The 24,600-nt window shown below is 39.7% G+C and overlaps 2 protein-coding genes across 7 annotated transcripts in view; one reads left to right on the top strand and one right to left on the bottom strand.

Moving 5' to 3' along the window:
• The window catches only part of TMPRSS2 (transmembrane serine protease 2), a 29,174-nt gene extending 25,745 nt beyond the window's left edge, over positions 1 to 3,429 (top strand). For all 6 annotated transcript variants that reach the window (XM_065861571.2, XM_065861563.2, XM_071811349.1 and 3 more), the window contains 4 exons: positions 132 to 227; positions 1,187 to 1,329; positions 1,867 to 2,019; positions 2,198 to 3,429. In XM_065861571.2, the coding sequence (XP_065717643.1) occupies positions 132 to 227; positions 1,187 to 1,329; positions 1,867 to 2,019; positions 2,198 to 2,209 (404 nt within the window). In that variant the 3' untranslated portion in view covers positions 2,210 to 3,429. The remainder of the gene's footprint in view (positions 1 to 131; positions 228 to 1,186; positions 1,330 to 1,866; positions 2,020 to 2,197) is intronic.
• Positions 3,430 to 5,072: 1,643 nt separating this feature from the next.
• Positions 5,073 to 24,600, bottom strand: part of LOC136102550 (interferon-induced GTP-binding protein Mx-like) — a 22,369-nt gene continuing 2,841 nt past the window's right edge. Inside the window, exons 2-14 of the mRNA XM_065839713.2 lie at positions 23,056 to 23,379; positions 21,328 to 21,520; positions 20,223 to 20,360; positions 18,836 to 18,990; positions 17,119 to 17,257; positions 16,347 to 16,545; positions 15,494 to 15,572; positions 14,399 to 14,521; positions 13,459 to 13,600; positions 10,852 to 11,010; positions 9,843 to 9,919; positions 8,142 to 8,384; positions 5,073 to 5,533 (exon numbers count right to left, since the gene is read on the bottom strand). Coding sequence (XP_065695785.1) covers positions 5,291 to 5,533; positions 8,142 to 8,384; positions 9,843 to 9,919; positions 10,852 to 11,010; positions 13,459 to 13,600; positions 14,399 to 14,521; positions 15,494 to 15,572; positions 16,347 to 16,545; positions 17,119 to 17,257; positions 18,836 to 18,990; positions 20,223 to 20,360; positions 21,328 to 21,520; positions 23,056 to 23,283 — 2,118 coding nt within the window. The 5' untranslated portion in view covers positions 23,284 to 23,379 and the 3' untranslated portion in view covers positions 5,073 to 5,290. The remainder of the gene's footprint in view (positions 5,534 to 8,141; positions 8,385 to 9,842; positions 9,920 to 10,851; positions 11,011 to 13,458; positions 13,601 to 14,398; positions 14,522 to 15,493; positions 15,573 to 16,346; positions 16,546 to 17,118; positions 17,258 to 18,835; positions 18,991 to 20,222; positions 20,361 to 21,327; positions 21,521 to 23,055; positions 23,380 to 24,600) is intronic.

Here is a 24,600-nt window from a genome sequence, read left to right as displayed (position 1 = left end):
CTGCAAGGAAAGTGCAGCAAAAATGCTTGTATGTATGCAAGTGGTGGTCATGCTGAGATATTTCATGTGCATTTGTTTTGCATTATGTCTGGACATCTGGGATTACAGATGTTACTGCATTTGTTTTGTAGATACTGTACGGCCAGTTTGTCTGCCTAATCCAGGAATGATGTTTGAACCTAATCAGCAGTGCTGGATATCTGGATGGGGAGCAGAGTACCAAGGAGGTAAGAGTGGCTTTGGAATATTTTGGTCTTCTGCAAAAAACAGTCCTCTTCATTCTACAAATAACAGTTACATGGGCTGATTGAGCAGTTTGAACCAGGTCTGTTGATAAGCTATTTTTTCACTCATTTTACAGCTCCTAATATTTACAAAAGGCATTCTGTCCCAAAGCAACTCGTAATATGTTGTATTCAGCAGGCTGCAAAGGAGCCTCAAATGAGTGCCAGGGGCCAGAAATATCCACACAGGAAACAATTTTGTGCCCCTGCTAGCTTGGCCAATTCAGTGCCCATATACCCTCTCCTATAACGAGGGTTATATGCTAAGCCAGTGCTCTGTGGACACGCAAAAGGGTAGGAGCATGTCCTTTCACTGACTCAAGTGAAAACAGCATGATGCAAGTAAATTTGCAAGAAATTAGAAGGAGAAGGAGGAAAGGTTTCCTACAGCATTAGAGACCACTGGGTGGGGATGGGGATGTTGGATGTAGCTGAACACAGAGTATGGGAATTGTTGGTGGCTTGTGCTGGACTGTGAAACTGTGGGGAGCTCCTCTTCTGCTCTTGCAGCCTCCATGTGCTTTTAATAGCCGTGTAGATAACACAGTTGATTTAGGGCTGGAGTAGGCAGGTGGGTGCCATGTTCTCTTGCGTTATAGTACACGGACAGCAAAGCTGGGTAATTCACTGGCCCCTTGGAAGGGAGTTTTAATGTCACAGTTGTCTCTGAGCAATGGATATACATCTTAAGTGTCCATTCTGATGTTTCTAGTAAGTTTGTTTTGTCTTGAACAGTGTTAGCTGCTGAGATTTGTAATTGCAATGTTTCAGGATGTTTCAAAAAAAACGGATCCAGTTTCAAAGCAGTAGTGATTTCAAATTGGGTCCATCTTTTTGAAACACCCTGTAATATGATGCTTGTTCTAATTTTGTCTTTGTATGTTTGTGCATTTCAATTTCAGGCAAAACATCAAATACCTTGAATTATGTTATGGTGCCCCTAATAGAACGTTCTAGGTGTAACTCTGGCTATATCTATAATGGCATGATTTTGCCTACAATGGTCTGTGCTGGATTTCTAGAAGGAGGAGTTGATTCTTGTCAGGTAATTGTTCCTATATTAACACCTAATAATCTGATTAATTTTTGGTCTCACTAGTTGGGTTTTTTTAAATAATTTATTAATTACAAACAGATCCTATGCCAATTAAAAAAAAAAAAAAAAAGCATTTTGGTTGGACTTCTCCCTTTAGAATGGATTGCTTTTGTTCCATCTTCTGCATGGCTGCCAGAGTTCTTGCTAAATACTCAAGAAGGGTGAGGCAGTAATTTTTAATGCTTCTCAGGATGTTTTGTTTTATGGTACTTGAAAGTGAATGAACGCTCTTCATAATCACAGAGACACCTTAGCATTATACTCGTGTACAAGAAAGTCAATAATGTCTATCTCATTTAGTGTTTTGGGCAAACAATTTTCATCCTTTTTGCAATTAATACTGTAATTGCTATTGCATTTTATTTTAGTGACTGCCTTAAAATGGTGGCTATCCTTTTTTGAAACCTAATCTGTATTCCTGAAGTGAAATTAATTGTGTCTTTCCTGGTGGCCGAGTCACTAACAATATGCTTGTGTTTTGTGCAGGGTGACAGTGGAGGTCCTCTAGTAACTAGCAAAAACTCCATATGGTGGCTGGTTGGAGATACCAGCTGGGGAACTGGCTGTGCTAGTCCCAATAGACCTGGAGTTTATGGGAACATGACTGTGTTTACAGATTGGATTTATAAAAATATGCAGGTAAAACATTTGGGTGGTTTTAATAATTTTAGATGTCTCAAATCCTGAAACTTGGTTTTATTTATAAAAATATATATACATGTGGTTTGTCTGGTAATTAAGCTATGCTGTTGAGAAGCTTCCAAGTAATTGATAAGCAGAACTTGAACCTTTGTTTTTTGTTTTGCTTTTTGAACAGGCAAACAGATGACAACACTGTCTGTCCTTCTTGCTGACTGATGTTTCTGAGAACATGAATAAATGAAGCCATGGGTGCCTGGGATATTTATTCACTTTGCAAATGATTTTTTTTCTCTTTGAAGTTTCTTTTTAAAGATAACATGAAGGATTGCACACTTGGTTCTGTGCTGGCTACAGTGACTGACCTTAATCAGAGGAGGATAATGACAAAAAGCACCTTTCTTCTTGATGTGGTGCCTGGCAGAAAGTTGTTCTGTCAACTCTCTGCTAAAATGTCTTTCTTTAGTTGAGTAACTCTCACTTGATAATCAGGTACAGAATTATAATGGCATTTTTAATCACAATTTAACTTAAGATTTTTGTAGCAGAATGCTGAGATGGTTTAGTAGTGTTTTAAATGCTAAGTAATGTCAACATTGAATCTCTGAGCTGCTGGTTGGCAATTTAAAAAAAAATGAATGTTTTGTGGTATATATGAAGGGAAGTTTTAATGCACTATGGTAGAGGCACAGGAAAAAAAATACCGTACATTCAGGTAGTTAAAAATCCTCAGGATCTGGACACAGCAGTCATCCAAGTCAGATTGTTCGAAGTTAGACCAGTCTGACTGTCTCAGTAATTAAAAGTACTGTTCTGCCTTAATCTGCTCTGAATCAAAAAAAGGGCAAAATTGGCCATCACCCTTGCTGTAGGCTGTGGAGAGGGATGCTCCAGAGCTGTAGCAGGAGTGAGTGAGTTCTGATGGCAAAGTCTTTGGCTGCGCACATCGAGGTTATCTCCTGAACTCCCGTCCCTGCTGTGAACGGCAAAGGGCAAAGTTTTTCAGTGAGGCTGTGTTGCAAGCGATAGACCTCTGAGTGCAGATGCGCGTACAGAGGTTGTGGATGTTTTATACAAAGAAACACAAATCTACATTTCTGCCTAACCAGATGAACTACCTCATTTATTAAATTTGGCTTTTAATTCCTTAGAGCTCTCCTTTATGCATCTGCATGTATGTTTTTAGCAAAATATGATTAATATCAGAGTGCCACCTCAACTAGGATTTTGAAGATAATTTATAATCATAGTACAGAGGATCAAAAAGCCATACCAAGTCACTTTTGTTAAGAAGGATAAATCTTTTAAATGAAATTACTCTACTAGTCTTGTTTTCTTTTGGTACCGAAAGCAGTTATCTTGCATGTAAACACTGCAGCAAATAAATTTTTTTTGTTGTTTTTACAAATAGTCTTCCTTAGTAGTGGTTTATATCTGTTTACTTGGATTTTTTGGGAGCAGTTGCTGGATTCAGTGCCTGAAGTGTTTTGAAAATTTGATTTAAAAAAACCCCAACCAACCGAAAAAACAACAAAAATACCCCAACCAAATCAACCAGTCAAAACACCAAAAAAACCTCAAACAACTGAAGAAAAATCCCAAAGCAAAATAACACAAGAGGGTTATCCTCTTTTGTTTTAATTCCAATAATTCAGGTCCTTGAACAAACCCTGGTAGAGACAGCGAGGTGTCTAGGAATGTTGGATGTCTTTGGTAGATGGGTCTGATGAAATTACTCTGACATGTGAAATTGAATTAAACAAGGAAGTTTAGCCTAAAGGCAGTGGGTTGAGGGAGTTGCACCCTATTTTGTTATTTACACTCATGCTTCCTGAAGCAATTTGTACCTGCTTCTCTTCTCTAGGTGTGAGACAGAGGGTGTTTTCAACAGCACATGAGCATCAAGGGTGCCTTGGGGGATACCATCAAGTAGTCAACAAGTTTAAAATACTTTCAAAATAGGAATTAAATAAGTTGATATCAGGCTCTTTTTTTTGATTTCTGACCTGCAGCACTGCAAGTCAATAGTAGCAAAACAATATACTGAAATGTGGAAAACTGGCTGTAGTGCTAAACAGGGTTAAGAAAGCTGTATGCTGTACCAGGGTGAACACTGTGCCACAGAAGTCAGCTCTCTGCTGCTGTAGTTTTATGTCAGAGGGGCAAACACTTTCTGTCATTTCTAGCCTGAAGAAAGGCTTCTCTTCTAAGTGTCCTGGACATTACTACATCACACTGGTACAGACACCGTGGTTTGTGTTTGGTTTTTTTGGGTGGTGGTGTGTTTTGTTGTTTTGTTTTGTTTTGTTTTTTTACCTGAATGAAGACATCACTTTTGCTACACAAAGCACAGCTTTGCTTGTTAAAATTAATCATCCATATGAAAGATGTCATAGAATCACAGAATGTCCTGAGTTGGAAGGGACCCACAAGGGTTCAATGTCACGAATACAGTGTGTACAGTGTGCAGGATTTTATTTTGCAGTGGCTTCCATGAAACAAAAGATGTTTTGGAAAGTTTCTCCTTGCCCTGGGGAACAGAAGGAGAAAGGCAGCAAGCCACATGCTGAGACTCTCTCCTTAATGTTTAACATCCTGGCTGATAAAATCCCTTTTGAACATTCAAATCCTGCCATCTAGTGAATAGCTCATCAGTCTCAATATTTCAGGAATCCAAAAGAAAGAATCTCTTTCTCTGCTTTCTGTGAAAATCAGAGAACTTAAAAAGGAGAAACAGCCCCTATGGCATCCTGTGGAGTTGATTTTCTTTTCCCTCTAGGCTGGAACTGTTTCATGCCTGCTGTGTGCACCCTCTATCTACTGGGATGGGGCTCAACTGTGGTGACAGCTTGCACAGTCATTGTTCAGGCAATGGCCAGAAGGACAACAAAATAGGCAAAAACACAAAGGGAAGCAAGTGATTGTTAGGGCTGTAAAGTAAACTTCATCTAGGAAAATTAGATAATTTGATTTCTATGATTTGTGGGTTATACAGCTGAAAGCCCTCATCTTCATTTAAAAAAAAAACATCAAGAAATCACAAACCACAATCCTCAGACAACATGGGATAACATTTATTTAATCACAACTCCTCCAGTGGAGCATTTTACATAAGGGCAGGTGTTTATGTGCAAATGATTATGGACAATGAAGCAGAATGTAACACTATAAATGAGTATTAAAGGTCTATGCTGAAATTGCATCTTTAGGGCATTTTATGAAGTTCTTCATTAATGCTAGAAAATACGAGCAGAAGAATACTTCTGAAAAATTAAGAACTCTCCAGTGCGGTGAAGTCTCTCAGGTATTGGTAGGCTTTGGTGAGACGATTAGCTCGTTGACTGAGGTAGCTCCTATGTTTAGCAGCTTCACTGTCCTCCTGAAGGAGATGACTCAACTTGTCTTTTTCTTGCAAAAGATGCAACATTGCAGTCTGTAAGTTATCCCCGAAGTCATGAAGGGCAGAGGACAGGATGATGAGAGGTATTTGATTGGCGAGGCGTTTACTTGCTCCCTACAAGAAGGGGAAAAAAAGGCAGAAGAATTGTTTCCTGAAAGTAATTACAAAAGGAAGGGGATATAGGTAACCTGTTGAAAAGTGACAGCATATTTTTGAAATGTTATTGAGTTACTGTTCAAGAAGTGAGTACTTCCAGGAAATAAAATATATTTGCCATTAGTCTATTTTGTGCCTAAAGATCTAAAAATTATGAGTAATGGGAATGTCAGCTATTGCATTTTTTTCCTCTGTAATCTAAACCCAAGGCAGGCTGTTCTTTGCTTAGCTCTGCAACCTATCATTGGTAAGAGCTGTATGAGGACATACCTGATACTTGTGAACAATTTCTGGCGTCAAACCTGTCTTCTCTGAATACTAATAATATGTTATGGTACAGGATATCAAACAGTGATTTTTCCCAAAGGTGGTAAGTTCCTGTATTTAGATAGTATTCTAACAATATGGTTGTCCTTTAAAGTGTAAGACAGCTTTGGAGTAAGCTTTAGCCTTAAAGGGAAAATGTCTTCAGCAATAGTGAGACTACACTGTGTCTACATTACATCTATCAGTACCTCAATGAGAAAATTATCTCTTTAACCTGACAAACTATCTGGTCTTAGTTATCTGTGCAAACTGAAACAGATGGACCTAGAAGAGCTTAGGACGCCCTTTCCCCAGAGGCATCTGCAGGACTTGGTCGCTCAGCTCATGCTCTTGGGCAATGAGAGGTTCAAAACCTCTCCAACACTGGGAGGGAACTCCCTCCAGGCCTTCTGGTGCCAGGTGAGCACTTATGCCTGAGAAACTGGCTAAAATTCAGAGGTGCTGTCTTCCTTTCTTTTTGTGGCACATGACTTGAAAATAGAAGTGGGAAGACCAGCTAGAGGCACTTTTGATTTGCAGGTCCTACTGGGTTTAGGCAATCAATTTCCAGAAACATCTAAGGTTTTTCTGGCTTTAGATACTTTTGGAGCTCAGTGCCTGAAAATCTCTCATGAACAAGGATGGAGCTGAGCTCAAGGTGAAAATACCTAAGACTATTCTTTTGTGGAGGTCTAGGTAGTAGCAAGCAATTCAGCTGAGTAAGCTAAAGCACTTACTGAGCCTGCTAGTTCTCTAGGCAGTACTGACCCTGGCTGGAGGAAGCCTAGGTGCTTTAAATATGGGTGTTTTTCTGGAGCCAATGCTACCCAGAATCTTGACAGGTCTGCCATAGGTGAGATAGGTTCATGCATGCCATTCTTAAAGGCCATGGACATTTATGAGTTTCCATCTCATCCAAAGCGTATTTGGCCATGCAAAAGTCCCATGGAGATGTCATGCCCTGGCATTCCTTATTGCTGAAAATAGCGCTTAGGGAATTTACAAAAAATGTGTAACTAGCATCTAAGACATTTGTGTTATAGCAGAGTCCAGCAAGGCAGGAGGGAAGAGCTTATTCAGTTCTGCCTTTGTCTCCTGCTTTCCAATTTCTCCTAACCAGACTGAGCAGCCTGAGCATTTAAGTGCAAAACCTTGCAATTGAAGTTCAAGGTGAACTGCTACCTACCTCACTGCATTATTAATACTACACTTGTTGCTTTCTGATGGAGTTTTACAAAACAAAGATCAAAAGCAAATCCTGATACTGCGTGGTCTCTTTGCTGTCTTTCTTTGGCATAAGTCTTTGTTAAAACACCTCATTTGTCTTCAGAGACTTCTATGGAGCTATCTGCAATACAGCATATGTGCTCTGATCTCTATGGATAGCTGAATCCATTTTAACTTAACGTTTCACTTAGCGCTCCTCCTGCCACATTAGTCTAGGATCTGACTGCAAACTGCTGACACCACTTTCTGCTGTCAGCAGGAGTCTGCAGAGGGTCTTGAGGCTGACCTGAGCTCTCAGAGGCTGTGCCAAATGCAGAAGTGCTTTACACAATGTTGTTAAGCTTGTGGAAACTAGTGTCATTTGAAAACCATGAAATAAACTTGCAGTGAGGGAAAGCAATCCTAGGACTCTTACTTTCTTTTCTGGAGAAGGGGACTTGCCATCAACTGAATAACAATAATTCCTAGTTACAGGACTGAGGATTCTTCCCCATCCTATTCTCTCCTCTATGCTGGTAAATGACTGTCCTTTCCTCCCCCAAACTCTTGTTCCTGTAGGAAAGCCAGCAAGAGAGTATTGTAGTGGCGTGGGGCCTTGTAGGCAGCAGAGTGTCACCCCTTCTCCATGAAAGGCTGGAGGAGAGTGAGAAGAGGACTCACTTGCCAATGGCATGTTCCCTGGGCAAGGGACAGCCACATTAGGGAGCCATGCCAGCTGAGGAGTAGCTGACAAGTAGTTCAGGAGCTAGTTGTCTAATGACTGGATCCCACAGTGTGCAACTGCTTCTCCCCAGGGACTGTGCTCACAAGAGCCCATCAAATCAGCTTTGTCCTGGCATTTTCATCAGTGGTCAGAAGCTCCGATTAATTTGTATAGAAACTACGTGTATACCTGGACAAGAGACACCCTCTGGTTACTCTTCCCTGCATAGCAGTATTGTATGAAAGACTCAGGTTGACTAAAGCGAGATGTGGATGAGGGGTATATGCTATAGCATTCAGGGTGCAGAAGTACTGTAGTCTGTAAACTTACATGAAAATAGGCCTTCGTGTGAGCAACCATTTCCTGGACAAAGGTGGGCTCTTGATTTGAAACAGGTCCAAACTGAAACTCTTTCCCACTGCCACCTTTGGTAATGTTTTCTGCCTTAACAGAGTTTAAATCATTAATGTAAATGTCATCCTGGCAGTATACAATTCTCTCCATTTTAAATTGGATCCGGATGCGTCTTTCAGCCTCTGCTGCTTGTTTCTCTCGAATACTTTCAATTCTGATCTAGGAAAGAAAAGAACAACAAAGTCTCAGGGATTTCCTTCCTTTGCAAAGATGCTTGTGCTTAGCAGTATCCCCAGGGAATGACAAGGTGGGAACAATGTTCAACAGTCCTTGTGGCAGCCTGGTGTAATCCTACATGGGTTCTAGGAAACATGAAGTAATGCTTTACATTCTGGTTCCTCTGTTGTGAAAGAGCAGAAAAACGTGGTGGTTTTGTCCCTTCCCTAAACATGAGTGGGATCGATGAAAACCTGGTATTTGGATCAGAAAAGGTAGCAATGGCCAGACATGAGTTCAACCCGCAGCCTGTCCTCATTTTTTGCATGCATTTTGTTTGTGTCTCCCTGTCGCAGTAGGCAGTGGCAGCAGGCACTGATGTGAACTCCATTGCCCCTTCTGTCCTTCTCACAAACTGCAGTCTTCTATCTGTTGTCAGTAAACCAACCCTGGGTAACCCCTCCCTGTCTGGCACTTTGATTGCAGTATTCTAATGCTTTCTGGCCTTTTTGATACTTTCATCTAAAAGTCTGTGGAGGCAGCAAGGTACCCTCAGTCTTCTTCAAATTCCTTAAAATGCTTTCCTAGCAACCCTAAGAAAACATCCCATCTTTTTTCCTCATCTTCAGTGTCTACTGAAACTTCGTCCCTCTTCATTCTTCTCACTGTATTATGGCTATGACCCCTCTCTGAACACCTCTGTGTTTGACTGAACTAGCTTATTTGCTTGCTGTCTGGTTGGTGTGGGAGCTCAGTAAGGTTTGGCTGTGCAAGCCAAGCAGCAAACCATCTATTTCACTCACATTTGCATTTAAGTTTCCTTTTTAAGCAGTACCCTGTGACTGGACTCTGCTTCCTGGCTGTCCAGCATTGCTTCTCATCTCTTCCCCAAAACTCTTTCTGAGAAAAGGTCTTCAGTGACATCCATATCATTTAACTCCAACCCAAAACAGGCAAGCCCCCAAACTGTGAACAGTCATTTTCTCCCTCATGGTTGAGTGATTTTCAGCTTGTTTGCTGCTCCCAGTTATCAAAGATGAAATTGCTGCACCGTCTGACATCCTGGCTTGCCTTTCAGAGAGGGAAAAGCACTAAGGCTACCCACATGCTTACATTGCAGAACTTAAATTTGAAACTAACGATAAACTCTTCAAGGCAGCCATACCAGGTTTTCTTTGCGTTGTGTGGTATGCACCAAGAATGTAACCAAAATGAATGAGGAGTGTATGTTTCAGATCTAGTAAAAGTTGTACCAACAGGCAGAACGCACTTTCATTAGTGTCATTATAAACATGCCATTGTTTTCAAACTCTTCCTTATTTTATAAAAACCGCAGGTCTGCAAGAAATTCTATGCTCACATAAGGTAATACAGTGGGATAGGTACTGTAGGCACTGCTGTATTTGCAAGTGCCATTACATCTTGCTCTTGTCTTATCTTAGGTTATAGGCAGTCTCTCACCTTAGCAGCTCTGTTTAGATTGTGAAAATTAGCAAAATGCAGTTTAGTGAGCTCCACAAATTTCTCTTCAACCAGGCCTGAGGGAAGAACAGAGAGACGAAACAAAGTCGGGAAGCAAGTGAAATTTTTAAGCTAGTGTTAGTATAAGACTTCGGAAAACTACTAATTTTCTGTATTCATCCAGAAATAGCTGAGCAGTTGTACTGATGCGCTATGCCTTTATTACCAACACAATGTAGGAATTTAGATGTCTGTGTCCCAGAGTGTGAGCATTATAGACCTCCTGTAACCACTTACCACCTGAGAGACTGAATATCTCTGGAATTTCTTTGATAAAGCAAATTCTGTGCTTAGAGTCCTGTTTGACCAAGTGTGTCATCACTTGGCCATGTAAGCACATCTGCATCTTCCCCTCTGAGTGGCCTGCCCAGGAAGAGGGGTTAGCACATACAATACAGAGCACTGAGTCTGGCACAGATACCATAGCTGCCTTGCAAGGCAAACAGAGGAGGGCTAGGATTGTGACATGTTTTTTTTCCTTTGATGCTTTTTACTGGATGAATTGTGCAGCCTTTCCCCCAGCCCCAGCAGCTGCTGTGTAATACATTCAACATCATGCAAAGAATTGACAAAGAATCTGGTTTCCCAGTTCAGGTTTGTGAATACCCCTCCCTGGCCTTGGGAATACCAAGCCACTTGGCTGATACCAGGTACTTTTATGATGCTTTTTCTTTACTGTGTTATTTATTACCATTACTATCTAACTCCCTTCCATGAGCCACGAGGAAAAGTATTAACAAAGTCTGGAGATCACGTGTACAGATTGGAGACTCTAGAGAAGAAGCAAGCCCCCGGGCTTAATCAGATTTACTTCCCCACTCCTAAGTACCCTGGCTGAAGCTCTTGCTCCAGCAGTAAACACACGAACTTATCCCAGGAAAAAAAAAAAAAATGGCCAGGCACACCAGTGTCTCCCATGTAAAAGCTTCATGCGGTCTGCGAGACGTACCCATCACGTTGTTCAGTATCGCAATGGCTGGCTCCTCCAGTTCTATGATTTGCTCTTTTATAATGTCCTCAAATGTCCTGAAATTGGTAAAACCTGAGAGCTCCCGTCCACGATACTGGTCTTCATATTTCCATGCTTTACTTGGTACATTTTTTTTAACTGTAATATTAAAATGACATCACTTTACTACTGAGTCACTCAATTTACAAATTCCAGATTTAAGAGAGAAGTCTATTTCTTCTCTTTGAAAAGCTCTTGAGAAGAACAACTACTGAGATGACCTTTCAAGCACTATTGTTACTACAGAACAGAGCTATCACACATTACGACTCTGTGAGTGAACCACCTCACACACTGAATCAAGCATCTAACTGACAGAAAGCAATCCAGAAATGATGATAGGGCTCAAAAATATCCCTTCAAATCACCACTCACAGAAGTGGCCACTACCAGTCACTTCTGAATTTAAAAAAGCTCAGAACGAAATAAAAAACCCCAAACTCACTAAATAGTCTTATTTCAGGGAATGTACTGTTGTCTAGCAATTTTTGTTTAAGATATCACAATCAATATTTCACTGTTAACATTATACAAATTTGCCATCTTAAACAAGATATAGCCCTTGGAATTAGTTTACACATTCAGGCAAAGATATATTTCTCAGCACTTTGAAAGGTTTTGATATTGATCTGTTTTGGGGTCAAATTTGTGAATCATGGATCAAGTGAACATGTAGAAACCGAAGTCAAGCCATGAACACATTAATTTCAAACATTCAGATAGATAAGTTCATGACTAGATAATAACAAAAACAAACAAACAAAAGAGACAAAAAGCAAAAAAAGAAGTAAATGTTGAGTATCTCATTGAGAGTCTCAATATGTACCTTTACAGTTAAGGTAGTGCAAAGCTGCAGCATGGCCACAAGAACTATTTTCAGCTTTACAACAGAAAGTTCAAGGCTTCAGGTATCCAAAGTATCTGCTATTTTTACTACTTTAATTCATTATAAGAAAGCAGAAGTTAAACGGAATAATCTGTACCTTCAGAAATCCTAGCAGTGGCTAATAACAATGCTTTTCATTGAGGAAGGACTTGCTAAGGCTACTTCTAGTTTTCAAGCTATGTGAGTGAATTTACTCTGCAGCTGTGTGCTGCTACTCTGATCCTATTGTGAAGCTGGCCATATTAGTTTAAATCAATGGGGATAACACAAAAGTGCCCAGAGGACTCCGTACTGTGGTTCAGATGCCATATAATGCCCTGTATGTCTTCTGCCCCTCAGTTGCTCTTTGTCCTCTGAAGAAGCTGTATCCTTCTGCTGGTGCTTTTTGCCATTTTTACATCTATTTCTTTGCATCTTCATTGTCTTACTCTTTTATTCCCCTCCATGAAATCATGTTGATTGGTACCTCATGGATGGGACATAAGAGACGCTGATATATGCCAATGTCTGTCTCTCTGGTTTTCTTCACATATATATATATTTGTATCTGGTTGATAGCCCCTTTGCAGCCTATTTGTACCTATCATTTTAGAGTCACTGATGATGTTGACATGGGTGTGCATCAAGGACTAAAAGAACTTGTTTCAAGAGCTACTCCTTGACTGGCAGCTGATACTATTTCATCTCTAAGAGCAAATGATGGGGTCTCTGAGGGATGTGAAAAAGATGCTGCAAAAGATGTTGAGCTTACAGCAGTTTTGTGTACATGTGTCACCCTGTGACTCAGTTTAGAACTGAGTTCAGTTAAGCAATTAGCAAGGTGGATGATGCAAAAAAAGGGGTACTCTTTACAACGCTGTCATTTTTTTGAGCTCAGAATTGCTTTCTCCACACATTAAACAAGAGCTAATGTAGGACAAAAAAGGTAAAAAGACGCATAGATGAAATTCTTAGGGACATGGTTTAGAAGTAGACTTTACAGTGCTATGTTAACAGTTGGACTCAATGGTCTTAAAGGTCTTTTCCAACCAAAATGATTCTATAATTCTATGAAAATTCCAAAACGTTCCTAATAATAATAATACTACTAACATAATTGTTGTAAATGAAAATATACAGGGTGATTCAAAAAGATGGACCCAATTTGAAATTACTGTCTCTGCAACCACAAACTGTCCATGAATGAAACTCTTACCACTTGAAAGGGTAGGGCATAGAGTTTCAAATGATTACTAAATGATAACTCATTAAACCATTTGTAATTTTTTATGTAATTGTGACATGTTGCCGTAGTAAAATATACCGCTTTGAAACTGGGTCAGTCTTTTTGAAACACTGTGTATTATTATTATCAGTTTGGTTGCTGTTATTTAGAAGAATGGTTCAGAGAATCACCAGCTGATTCTCTGCCAGGGTTCGGAGTTTTGCTTTTGTTGCTTTTCTGGGAGAAGAGAGACATCCACTGATCTTTCCAGCATTTAACACAATCTGGGTCTTTGTCCCTAAGGACCAAAGCATAACTTGCCTAACACTACAGCAGAGGAATACTCAGATTTTGATTTTCACTTTCTTGAAACAACCTGTTGATGATGCTGTATCTTAATCAAAAGCAAGGAAATGGCATCTTGGGTCACCTGCAATTGATGGTTTTCTATGCTTACCCTTTTCAGTACACTCCAGGATAAACAATTCCCATGTTTGAAACTCTTTGCGGATTTTTGTATACAGCTTGATTTCATTTCCAAACAGCTGTTCCTCTCCATGCATTGTCTGAGAGATGTCTTGATTAAAGATCTTGATTAACTGTGATGAATTAAAGAACAAACAAGCAATGTGTTAAAGTTTCATTTTGTCAGACTAACTTACATATGTTAAGTTAATCTACAGTCATTTGACGTTAAAGAAGGGACATGGTTCATTTGAAACCTCCCTTCCTTGCACCTTTTATGCTCTTAGCTCCTGATTTTGTTTTTGCTTTGTTTGGTTTTGTTTTTTCCAAAACCAGCACAACTAGGGAAGGATGAACTTGACACTGTTTTTAGGTTTGTTTTCCTGTGGATTCCTAGAACCATTTACTAAATTCTAATTGATCAGAGTTGTATGAAATCTTTGAAGGCTGATGAACCTTCATGAACATCTCTGCTGACCTGCTAAAATCTTACTGTGAGGGATGAGCTCCCCAAGAGAAGACACTTAGATGGACTTGCAAACTGTATTTTGAATGCACATGGTATTATGAGTGCTGTGAACAAAGGAAATCCTTCAAAATGCTGGGCAGGCAGGAGTGTAAATTTTCCTTTTCTGAGATGCTTGATTTTGACCAATCAACTAATCAACTGAATTGTTGTTCAGTTCTCTTGTCACATAATCACAGGGAAAAAAAAAAATTGCCAGAAGGGGCCATTAACTCTTGTAGTCCATTATTTTTCCAGATGTGGTGTACCCTGCCAGAGGTTTGTCTATGTTACTTTCGAAATGCTTAAGTGACAAATGCCGCAAGCTCCCTGATGATCCATGCTGACGGTTTGCTAACTTTAGATGAGCAACCCCCATATTTACCTCCACACTCTGCTCCAGGACAAAACCAATATTGATACTCACGTCTGTGAGGAAAATCAGCTTCTCAGACTCTGTTGTGGGTGTTCCTCTTGTATACTTTTGTAGATCGTAGAATGTTTTTTGGAGCACCTCACGTACTTGATGCTCTAGTGTTGGCAAAGTTTTCTGGGGAGGTAGACAGTAAAGAAGGACACTTAGGTAGGTTGAATACATCTGGTTTTGGAGGAAACAAAATCCCTGTAAGAGTGACCTATGCTTGCATATGGTCTCTGCAGCTTTTAGGAGTTCCATGCATCACACATGCATCCCCATGTGTGATAGTGGGATAGCATGGAAGTGCAAATATGGCCTTAAGTGAGAAAAGGCATGGGGTTAGGATCTCCCTGAGGTATCAAGCTGGACCTCACTGCAAGGCAGGCAGAGTAGCTGCAGTCTAGGGCATAATTTCACCTATTGCGAGTCAAAAACTGTGTCCTGACAGATTGCGCCAGGGAGGTGGTGATGCAGGGAATGTAGTGACCCCTCCAGTCCTGATAATACCTGACTGAACATCACTGTTTAGTTGCTTATTTTAAGTAAGGTTACACAAGTGCATTTTTTTTTTCTCCTTCAGAACTGAATTTAGAGGTTCCCTGTACTTAATGGAAAAAAGATACATTACTTACAGGTACATGTATATATATATATATATTTTTTTTTTTTTTCTTAACCTACATTAGTATAATAATATAATAAAACAATTGCATCTTTAAATTTTGAAGACCTTTTCAGTTGAATATAAATTATTGCACTTTAATAAGCTCACAGCAGTAACTTGTCATTCAGCCAATCAATGCTCTTCACATAGAAAAAGAAATATCATGGCTGCCATTGAAAAGGCAGAGGTTATGAGTCACAAGTAGATTAAACAATTTGCCTATTTCCAATCTTCAGTTTAAAGGCAAATCTGAGGACAGAGCATAGGTTTCCATACCTCTCAGCTCAATTTGTTCTCAGATTCCTGGACTGAAGGATAATTAAGTAGTACCTATGCATATAAAGAAAAAAAAATATTTTGCAATCCAAGGCTGAAGGACTGAACTTGTTTTTAGATAGTAACTGATAGAAACTGCCCAGTACTGAACCTCTGGTACTTACAATAATATGTCCCACAAGTTCATTTGTGAGTTTCTCTGCCAGATGAGGGATGGTAGCCTTTCCTTCTTCCAGAAGAATACTGTAAAAAATTGGAAAAGGTGATTTTGGATAGAGTGTGTGTACAGGTCAAGGAGGCAGCACTGATGTTCCAGTCTGTTTTCTTTTTTTTTTTTTTTTTTTTTTCCACATTTCTGCTACACAAATTGAGTAATGAAAGGGCCCTCTAGAGAACGCTAGCACATATCCAGCACCAGCCCAGGACCCTCTGGGCACCACAGCTTTTAGGCAAGAGTTGTTTGATAGCTTCTGCTACTGGCTAGGCAAAGGGAGGCAAAGAAGAACCTGAAAATAGCAATTTCTAACAGCAGATTAATGTACTGCTGTATTATTTCTGCACGTGAGAAGTACACTGATTCAAAACCCTTTTCACCTGCTGATCTCCATATTATGATTGATTTGCTGCTGAGCCATCATCTGGGAAATCTGTGGCCTCAGCACAGGTAGCATCTCTCACCATGTTTTCCAGTAAACAGAAATACTTCAGTGCTTGACTTGAAGTGCTCATTGCTTAACTTGACTTCTTTGAGACTATTCTGAACTTCTCAAGTTCACTGCACTTCTCCCAGGGTGAAGGAGAGGTATATATTGAACTTGCATCCAAAATACATTTTCAAAGATTATTTGACATGTAAAATTCTTCTGGCTTCCTGAAATGCAACAGTAGATGGGAAATGAGAAATAGCGAGTATAATTACTACCTATTTGTAACCCTATTTTAAATCTCAGTAAGTCAACATGAAGCTTAGAAATTACTTTAATATGTTTACAGTTAGGTCCTTCCTGCAAGAAATACCTGAAATATTTGTGACTCTCAAAGAATTTTCTCTCCTGCTGGATTGCAGCGGCCAAGGTCAGTTTGTTGTGGATGTCCTGCTGCCCACGACATTTCACAATCATGTAACCTTTTTTGAGGGGGATGACCAGGTTTCGTATTATGTTAACAATAGCCTCTTCTGTTCCTCTGTCCACCAGGTCAGGCTTCGTTAGGATCCCTGTGTAGTTACCCAGAGAGAAAGTTAGTCAAATATACAAGTTAAAGGTGAGAGAGGTGCAGCAGGACACCCCGCTGCCAGAATGGGAACATGTACTTCGTTTCATTTTCTCTCACCTAGAAAGCTCTCAGCCCCTGGGCCTTGCGCTGTAAAACACGCTCTGCAGTTGGCCTCAGACCATGTCTTTGGCCTTGCAAACTCTTTTTAACAGGCAGCAGCAAAGTTTTTCCACTACTAACTCTGATATTTTCAATTTCCAGTTACTTGTAACATGAATGCCAGCAGGACTCAAAATTGAGGGATTCTTAGTGCTGCTGGTCAAGTCCAGCTTCTAAGTAGTTTATTTAGGCTGGGTTTTTTTGTTTTTGTTTGTTTTTGGTTTTGTTTTTGTTTGTTTGTTTGGTTGGTTGGTTTTTTGTTTTGTTTTGTTTTTTGTTTAGTTTTGTTTTGTGTTTTTTCTTTCCCTATTTCTAGTAGGTAATTTCACAGATCTGGTGTGGCATACAGAACATTAGACTTTCATGGAAAAGAAGATCTGCACTTTTTTCAACTTGTAGTTTAAAATTGCCTCACCTAGTGTCCTTTCTCCACTGGGGTCCACCTCTTGAGCCATTTTCAGTGCTTCTGTTGTTGCAATATCCACATTACATGGCACCACTACCAAATTGAGTGTCTCTTTGCAGCCAATAATTTTTTTAAGTAGTCTTTTGATCTGCAGTAGAATATAGTAGTAACAAAATTCAGTGAAACCAGATTCTTGCATGTAGGATATGACCATTGTCTGATTACATATATTGAGGATAGTGTTACATGATAAAGGATGGCATGGAAATGCAGAAGAATGCAGCCTCATTTCCTATGTCAAGATAAATCCAAACATCTTGCTTGAAGGAGACTAGACTGTTTTTATGCCTGTCCTGAAAGCTATGTAACGTTTAAGCTCTCATGCATATAATCTTTCATTACGGAAATATTAAAGATATTTCATAAATAATCACATGTAAGAAAAACAAGTTCTGATGTCTAGGTACGCATGGAAAAAAACAAGCTAGATCATGCTGGTAAATCTAAAACCGGATCTCTGAAAGGAGAACAAATGTCTTTGGCTTACATTTCAGTGGAATATTTGTGAAAAAAAAAATCACACATAATGTCTGGTTGGAGTTGTTCCTATGTCTCAATGCCAAACTAGAAGAGTTTCTCACAGTTTGTGTGTTGTGGCAAAAGGTTCACACAGCTCTATTGTGCTTATACCAAAGCAAGTTAATTTTTTTTTTTCTCCTGAGTTTTAATGACGGCACCTCTCTTTTCTACCATCCATCTATCCATCCCAATTTCTGACATGCCACAATGCTATAGCCTCCATCTCTGAAGCATGCAGGCTGCTGGGGATGATGGAAATGTGCGGATCATGTAACACCTGCTGCTTTCTTCTGAGTGCAATAGAAAGATTACTATCTAATTGTGAAATGAAATTACTCTTCTCCCGGTGAGTAAAGCCCAGATAATCGAATCTTGTCTAATTTTATTGATATGCTTAGTTTAGTTTGTTCTACTCTTATTCCACGTTCCTATTCTAGGACATTCTAGGTATTCTAGGATAAACAATACACTCAGCTCCTACACATCACCCTCACAGCTGGCCTTGTCCAACTAGGGTTTTATTTACATTCCCCAGCGTTTCTTTTAAAAAGAGACAGAAGAAGAGTAGAAAGCCCCTTCACTTTAATACAGATTTTGTTTATTTCAAAAAGGGTCTGCTGGGATCCCTTAAGGGATGAGAAAATTCAGGAAGGATCTGATTCTGATGTGCCCTGTAAGTAAGGGATGACAGAGCCCCAATCCTGTATGAGAGCCAATTTGCTGCCTTGCTCCAAAAGAGCTTACAAGAACTCAGATGTATTCACCTTTGCCAAATATATCCACAAAGTTGGTAAGATACAAGTCATTTTGGGATTTATCTAGCTTCCAGACTGCAGTCTAGCTGAGGGGCAGGGGGCAGCACTGTGTTCAGGGTCCACATGGCTGGGTTATTCCATGCTGCCATTGCTAGGTTGTGCCAGGCACATGAGGTGGCTCCTTCATGGCTAGCATGGGCAGCTCCCTCCTGCACAATACAGCAGACAGGAGATCCTGGACTCCTATCAGCAACTCCTGGCCTGAAAAATAGGCCTGTTTGTTAGTGTACCTTCACCAGAACTACTTCAGTGTCCTATAGCAAAGACTTGCGTATGAGGCAGGTTGCAGAAGTGACCTTGTGCATAGGTCAGACTAAGAAACTGAGTTTTACCTGTTCCCCAATGTCTTCTGGCTGATCTCCCACAGCCACTCTGGCAATTCCAGGAAGATCAATTAATGTCAGATCTGGGACATCTGGGGACCGAATTTCTAGGGAAATTAGTTCTCCACTAATGGCACCTCTAGTACCAGCCACGAGATCCTGGGCTGTAAGGAGAAAAGAGCAAGATGATGAATACAAACTTCAGAAAACGCATGAAAATGAAGCTGAACACAATGACATCATAAAGTATCTGCTACCACCTAAGGTTCTTTTAGGCTTGTTTTTTTTCAGATCTAGCAAAAATCTAAGGAAATTATTATGCAATACATGGATATGTGGAGTGTTTTTGGAATGTGAACTGTAATGTTCTACAGAGCATATACTTATGGACTCTCCTTTATGGAGACAAAATACATGTAAATAAACCACAGTGAAAGTGATCAGATGAGATACTGGGCAGTTGCACTAAAGCTTCTTCAACATCAGGACACATTTTAGGCATTGATTGGCTGCCTTGAAAGACAAATTAGGTGTTATTCTATATTCTTCACACTTTGATAGTGAGGTTGAGAGATCAAGTGATTCATCCTAGGTCTTATAATGCAATAATTTTAGAATTACGGACAGCACAAAGGAGCAGGTAAACCCTGTAGTCATTCTCATGGGAGATTTTCAGCTCTGTAATTAGCTTAATACATTCATTCCACTTACCTTGCCAGTTTTGGAAGGATAACTTGAAAATACACAACTAATATATTGAAAAGTTAATGAAAAAACAGTAAGATGAATAGCAATGTTTTAGAGCTGTGCTAGTCAAGGAAATAAGGACCACCCAACTTTCAAATTTATGGCAAGTGCTTACTACCCTTTGGGTGAGAAAAATGTCTTCTCATACTGCATGGAGTACCATAACAGTAAAGCTGTGACATGGGATGGGTAATGCTGAAGGCTGTGGTCCCTCTAGCTGACAGAAGACCCATATGCTTGCCATGCTGTCTTCTTGCAATTTTTGCCAAATAATAGGATTTCCAGCCATAGACACCTCAAACATTCCATGAGCTTTTGAACTGTCAGAAACTTTTTAGAGTTTTGCAAGTTTATAAATTGACAAAAAACCTCCTGAAACCAGGCAGATGGCATCTGGATGAGGACACGGCCCAAGCATTTATTGGACATCATGAATCCCCTTCACCACTAAAGCAGTAAGTAGTACAGCTCTCTTGAGAGAGCTATATTATGTTACCCCATCTTCTGCTCTGAATTCAGCTTTCGGTGTCACTTGTGTCTACAATTCCCGTGTTAGCCTGGGGACTGCCGCTCAGCCCAACGGGAGAAAGGATTCGGAGGAGACTGAGCCAAATCAGTGGGGAATACATTACAATACATTACAACTCACCTTCTCTTATTGCTTTCTCCACCTCAGAGGCATTCTGGAGCTCTCTGCTGATGTTACGGTAAGAAATTTTCCCTTTCCATGCCTGGTCAGCAGGTATTCTTTTCATTTTAAGTTCCAAGGGACATCGAGTAACAATACCTGCAACAGTTCCAAAGACAGAGTTAACTCCCTCAGCAGTTGTTATGCATGATAGACAGCCATGGACTGCGTGGCCTACATCAGGTTGCCTAATAGTTCACACAGAGACACAGAAATGTTCCAAGAGACAAAAGGGCTCTCATCCAATTTCCCACTCAGACTAGGACTGTCACCAGCACTAGATGAGGTCAGCCATGGTTCTGTCCAGCCATATCTTGTCTTGGAGATCTCCAAGGATGGAGATTAGCACCACCCTGGACATTCTGTTTCAGTGCTGCACCTACATCCTGTGAAAAGCTTTTCCTCAAGTCCAGCCTGGAAGACTCGATGGTATTGACAAATCATACAGAATTTGAGAACCTATATGTGTGTGTATACACTCACACACACATACAGAGCTGGAAAGTGAATTTTTTTGAGTTCCAAAGTCTTCCAACAATCTTGTATGACTTAAAATACATCCAAGGCACGTGTTTGTAAAGAAAGATATTTGTGTGTGTATATATATATATATATTTTTTTTTTTTTTTAAGTATCTGTAAGAAAACCTCGTTCAAAAAACCCAAACCAACCCCAAAAACACACTTCAAAACTAGACTTCCATGTAAAACTGATACTCTTCTGTACCCATCTTTGCTGGGAAATGCACAGATTCAGCTGATGCCTCCTTTCAGTCTGTCCACAGTTTGGGACAAGTAGACTACACTATGTTCTTCTTACTGCTATTCTCTTGATCACCCACAACATGTATCATGTTGGAGTTACTCTGCAGTGCCCCACCTGCACATCTATTTCTTCTACTGGAAATCAGAGCTGAAAAGGCCCCTGGAGTTTCACAATTTAGATATAGTCTCAGTCATGGAGTTATCCACTCCTAGACCAAAAAAAAAGAAAGGAAAAAAAAAAAAAGACCTTCCACGTCATCAAAATGAAATGCAAGCAAAATCCTGAGAAGGTGAATTCTTACCACTTCCCCTCGGAAGAGCAATACCAGACAGGGCTTCTAGGACAGAGCTTTTCCCAGAGCTCTGGTCTCCGATCACTGCGATCGCGGGCAAAGCTAGGTCTTTTTCTATTCCAAGAGCTCTCAAGCTGTCGACGAGATCAATACAGGGTCGGATCTTTTCCTCATATTGATTGTACAAGGTATGCTTTGCTGCCTGTTAGAGTTAAACTTACAATGAATTTTCCATGATTTTAAAATAAGTTGTTTCCACAAATAAACTTTTAGGTATCTTTTCCAGCTCATCATTCTCTAGTAACCCTTATGTACTGTCATCAAGCTGTACTTCATATCACTGTGCATCCTTGCACATCTGTGTTACAAACAGGTGTCTGTAAACATGACAGAATCAGTTCAAGTTGGCTCAGTGGCCATCCTTAGTAAAAATACCAAACTTTGTAAGCTATCCTGAAAAGGTAAAGTTAAAAGGAGACCTCATTGCTAACTATGCTTTGTGAAATTATTTTTTTTAATAATTGCTTTTTTCTTCCACTCATCTACAGATCTGCTGAAGTTCGTGTATACAAATGATGACTAGTCCCAATAATAAGATAATTTAGTATAGAATAGCTTAGTAAATCTTTGTTTTGAAGTTTGAAGATTTAGTTTGTGCACAGACACCCAAAACGTTCTGCTGTAGCAACCTTAACAGGTGGCTAAAATCTTTCAGGTCATCATGGCTCTTCTATTTTCGCCTCACTTCAGGCTAGGGTAATGGATGCATATGAGTGATTTGTTTTAAATGACTGATTGTTGTCATTTTTTGGTTTTGATACATGTGCCAGATATTAGCACAAGCTCTTCATTTTCATAAAAATGATCTGAATATTTTCCAACCCTTCACAAAACTGTTCTACCTGCTGTTAAACATCCCCAGTTAAATTGTATAAAGATTAGCCTGATCTCTTCTCCCAGTTCCTTTGTCCATATTGCAGTCAGACTGCTGCATTTAGAAATGCAATTTTGAGAACATCAATATTTTACAGACCCTAATGAGCCAGGCGCATCCATATCTGGTATTTTGAAAAGAAAATAAAAAGTTTCTCGCCATAACCTTTGTCTAAGGAAGCCACCTCTGAAAATATGGCTATCAAACAGATTTAATCAACCAGATCAAGTTTGTCTTTCAAGATGAGAAAGACAGCATGCATTAGTGGAGGCAGGTGTTAAAAAAAACTTACTGGTAACCCCTCCTCACTATTTTCGTTGTCATGTTTGTTAGTTAGTAAATCTTAACCATTCTCAATGAACTCCATTAACTATGACACAGACTTAAAATCAACCTGGTTTTGTTGCTAAATATTCAACACAGGTTATTATTAACCTTTCTTCATGTTTCTGTTGAAGGTAGCAGATGCTCAGGTACAAAATATCTCAGATTTTAAGGTTTCCATTTAAAATTTTCTAATTGTTACCAACGAAACAGATACATGATGCACATCAAGTTGGTTGCTAGGCTGTTGCCATTCTCCTTTTTATACCTGTATTTTTTATGCCTGTAGATTAATTGCATGTATCTGTCTTCCTAGTTACACAAATGACTGTTTGGCCCTGATCCCAAAAGTACTCCTCTGCTTAGACCTAACAAGTGCAGAGTGCCCAAGGAGATAAGGGAATTAATTTTGTGGCATAAAGTGAAACACAGGGTTAAGACTGAGGAGGATTTATGTTCTCTTCTGGTACCTGCCTTACCTCATCCTGTTTTCCGTAATCCTGTTCATTCCAGTCCACATGCACATACGTAGGCTTTTGCCAAACACTGGATACTGGACTACTGTCACTGTCTTCTGTATCTGGTGGGAGAGGTACTGCAAAAGCTTCAGAAGATGGTTGTGAGGAAGGTGATGCAAAAACTTCTTTCTTTGGGACAACTTTAGCTCTTCCAAAATGGTTTTTGGGGTCCGGACTCTTATGATCCATGGCCTGCTTGATTTTTTGGCCTACTGCACTGGCTGTCCGTAAGTGCTTCACTAAATAGTGATTACTGTCTGGTCCAACCACTCTTTTGCACAGCTTCTGAAATCAAACACAGGGCACTTAATGACTCCAGGTTGCAACAGTGATCATAGCAGAGAAAATCAAACACCATTTTTTTTTTACTGATTCAAATCCTCAGTAGATATCAAGTGCCACAGCTCTTTTCAAATCACAGAAATTGCTTTCCAGAGGATAGACTTGAAACACTTCTCCCTACTTCTCTTATACTTTTTTTCCCGTGTTTTCAAAAAAAAGAAGTTTCCACAAAGTAAAGAACATTTTTTTTTTTGGGGGGGGTGGTACAGAGAAAGAAAAGTTATACCACTTTTTGTTTTCTTCAATTCAATATTTTGCTGAAAGGTGTTTTAAGAAGCTCAGTCGGCGGTGGCAGTTGCTGGGCAGGGTTGGATAGAATGTATGAAGGCTTATCTTCAGTCACCTGGGATCACGACTATGGGGCTGTGTGTCCGCACAAAGAGGGGACACATGGGTGGGTCACCAACCATGAGAGTTGGACACACCAACCCATAGTCTGCCATGTGGCCAACTTGCCTCTCTTGTGGTAGAAACACTTGTCAGAGGCAAGTCTTACACCTATTTTAGAAGCTCAGTATCTCAATCAGCCCCTCTATAGCTCATTCTCTCCAAAAATCAGACTATGATTGACATGATATTAGAGAAGGGAGAGCTAGGAGAATTTTTATTTTCTTGTTCAGCTTTCCTTTACGTAAAAGTTTTGATGAGATATTTTCTATGGGTGACTGAAGAAACTGGAGATTTTGATTTGGTGTTTTCCAGGGAAAGTGATTTCCAGAGAGAATTATTTAAACAAACCAAACCAAACCAAAATGGTATTTTTTAAAAACTAGATTTTTTAACCTCCTTCTCCCAAAACCACTATCTGTTTAACTCAAAGACTAGGGAAAATGGATTAGGAGAAATGCATTTTTGCTTTAAATAACTTCCTATTTTTTTTTTGTTGTTGTCGAATTAAGTTTACAGGTTTTCTAATTTAAATAGATGTCAAAACAGGATGATCAGATGCAACATAAGTTATCCTTTCAATGTGTAAAGTTTAGAACAAAACAGGTGAATTCCATGCTTGCTATTCAGCCTTTCCTTTAAATAAAGCAAGACAATTTTCAACAGATATTCTTGTTTCTTTTTGTCAAAATAAAAAATAAACAACTATGGAGAAACTTCTCAGTTTTGACCAGCAATAAAAGATGACTGAACTACTTGAATTTCCTTATAAGTATT

This window comes from Patagioenas fasciata, chromosome 1, assembly GCF_037038585.1.
Source record: "Patagioenas fasciata isolate bPatFas1 chromosome 1, bPatFas1.hap1, whole genome shotgun sequence".
NCBI classification, from domain to species: Eukaryota; Metazoa; Chordata; class Aves; order Columbiformes; family Columbidae; genus Patagioenas; species Patagioenas fasciata.
Note: the sequence above shows the minus strand (reverse complement) of the source record. Positions and strands in the feature narration are given on the sequence as shown.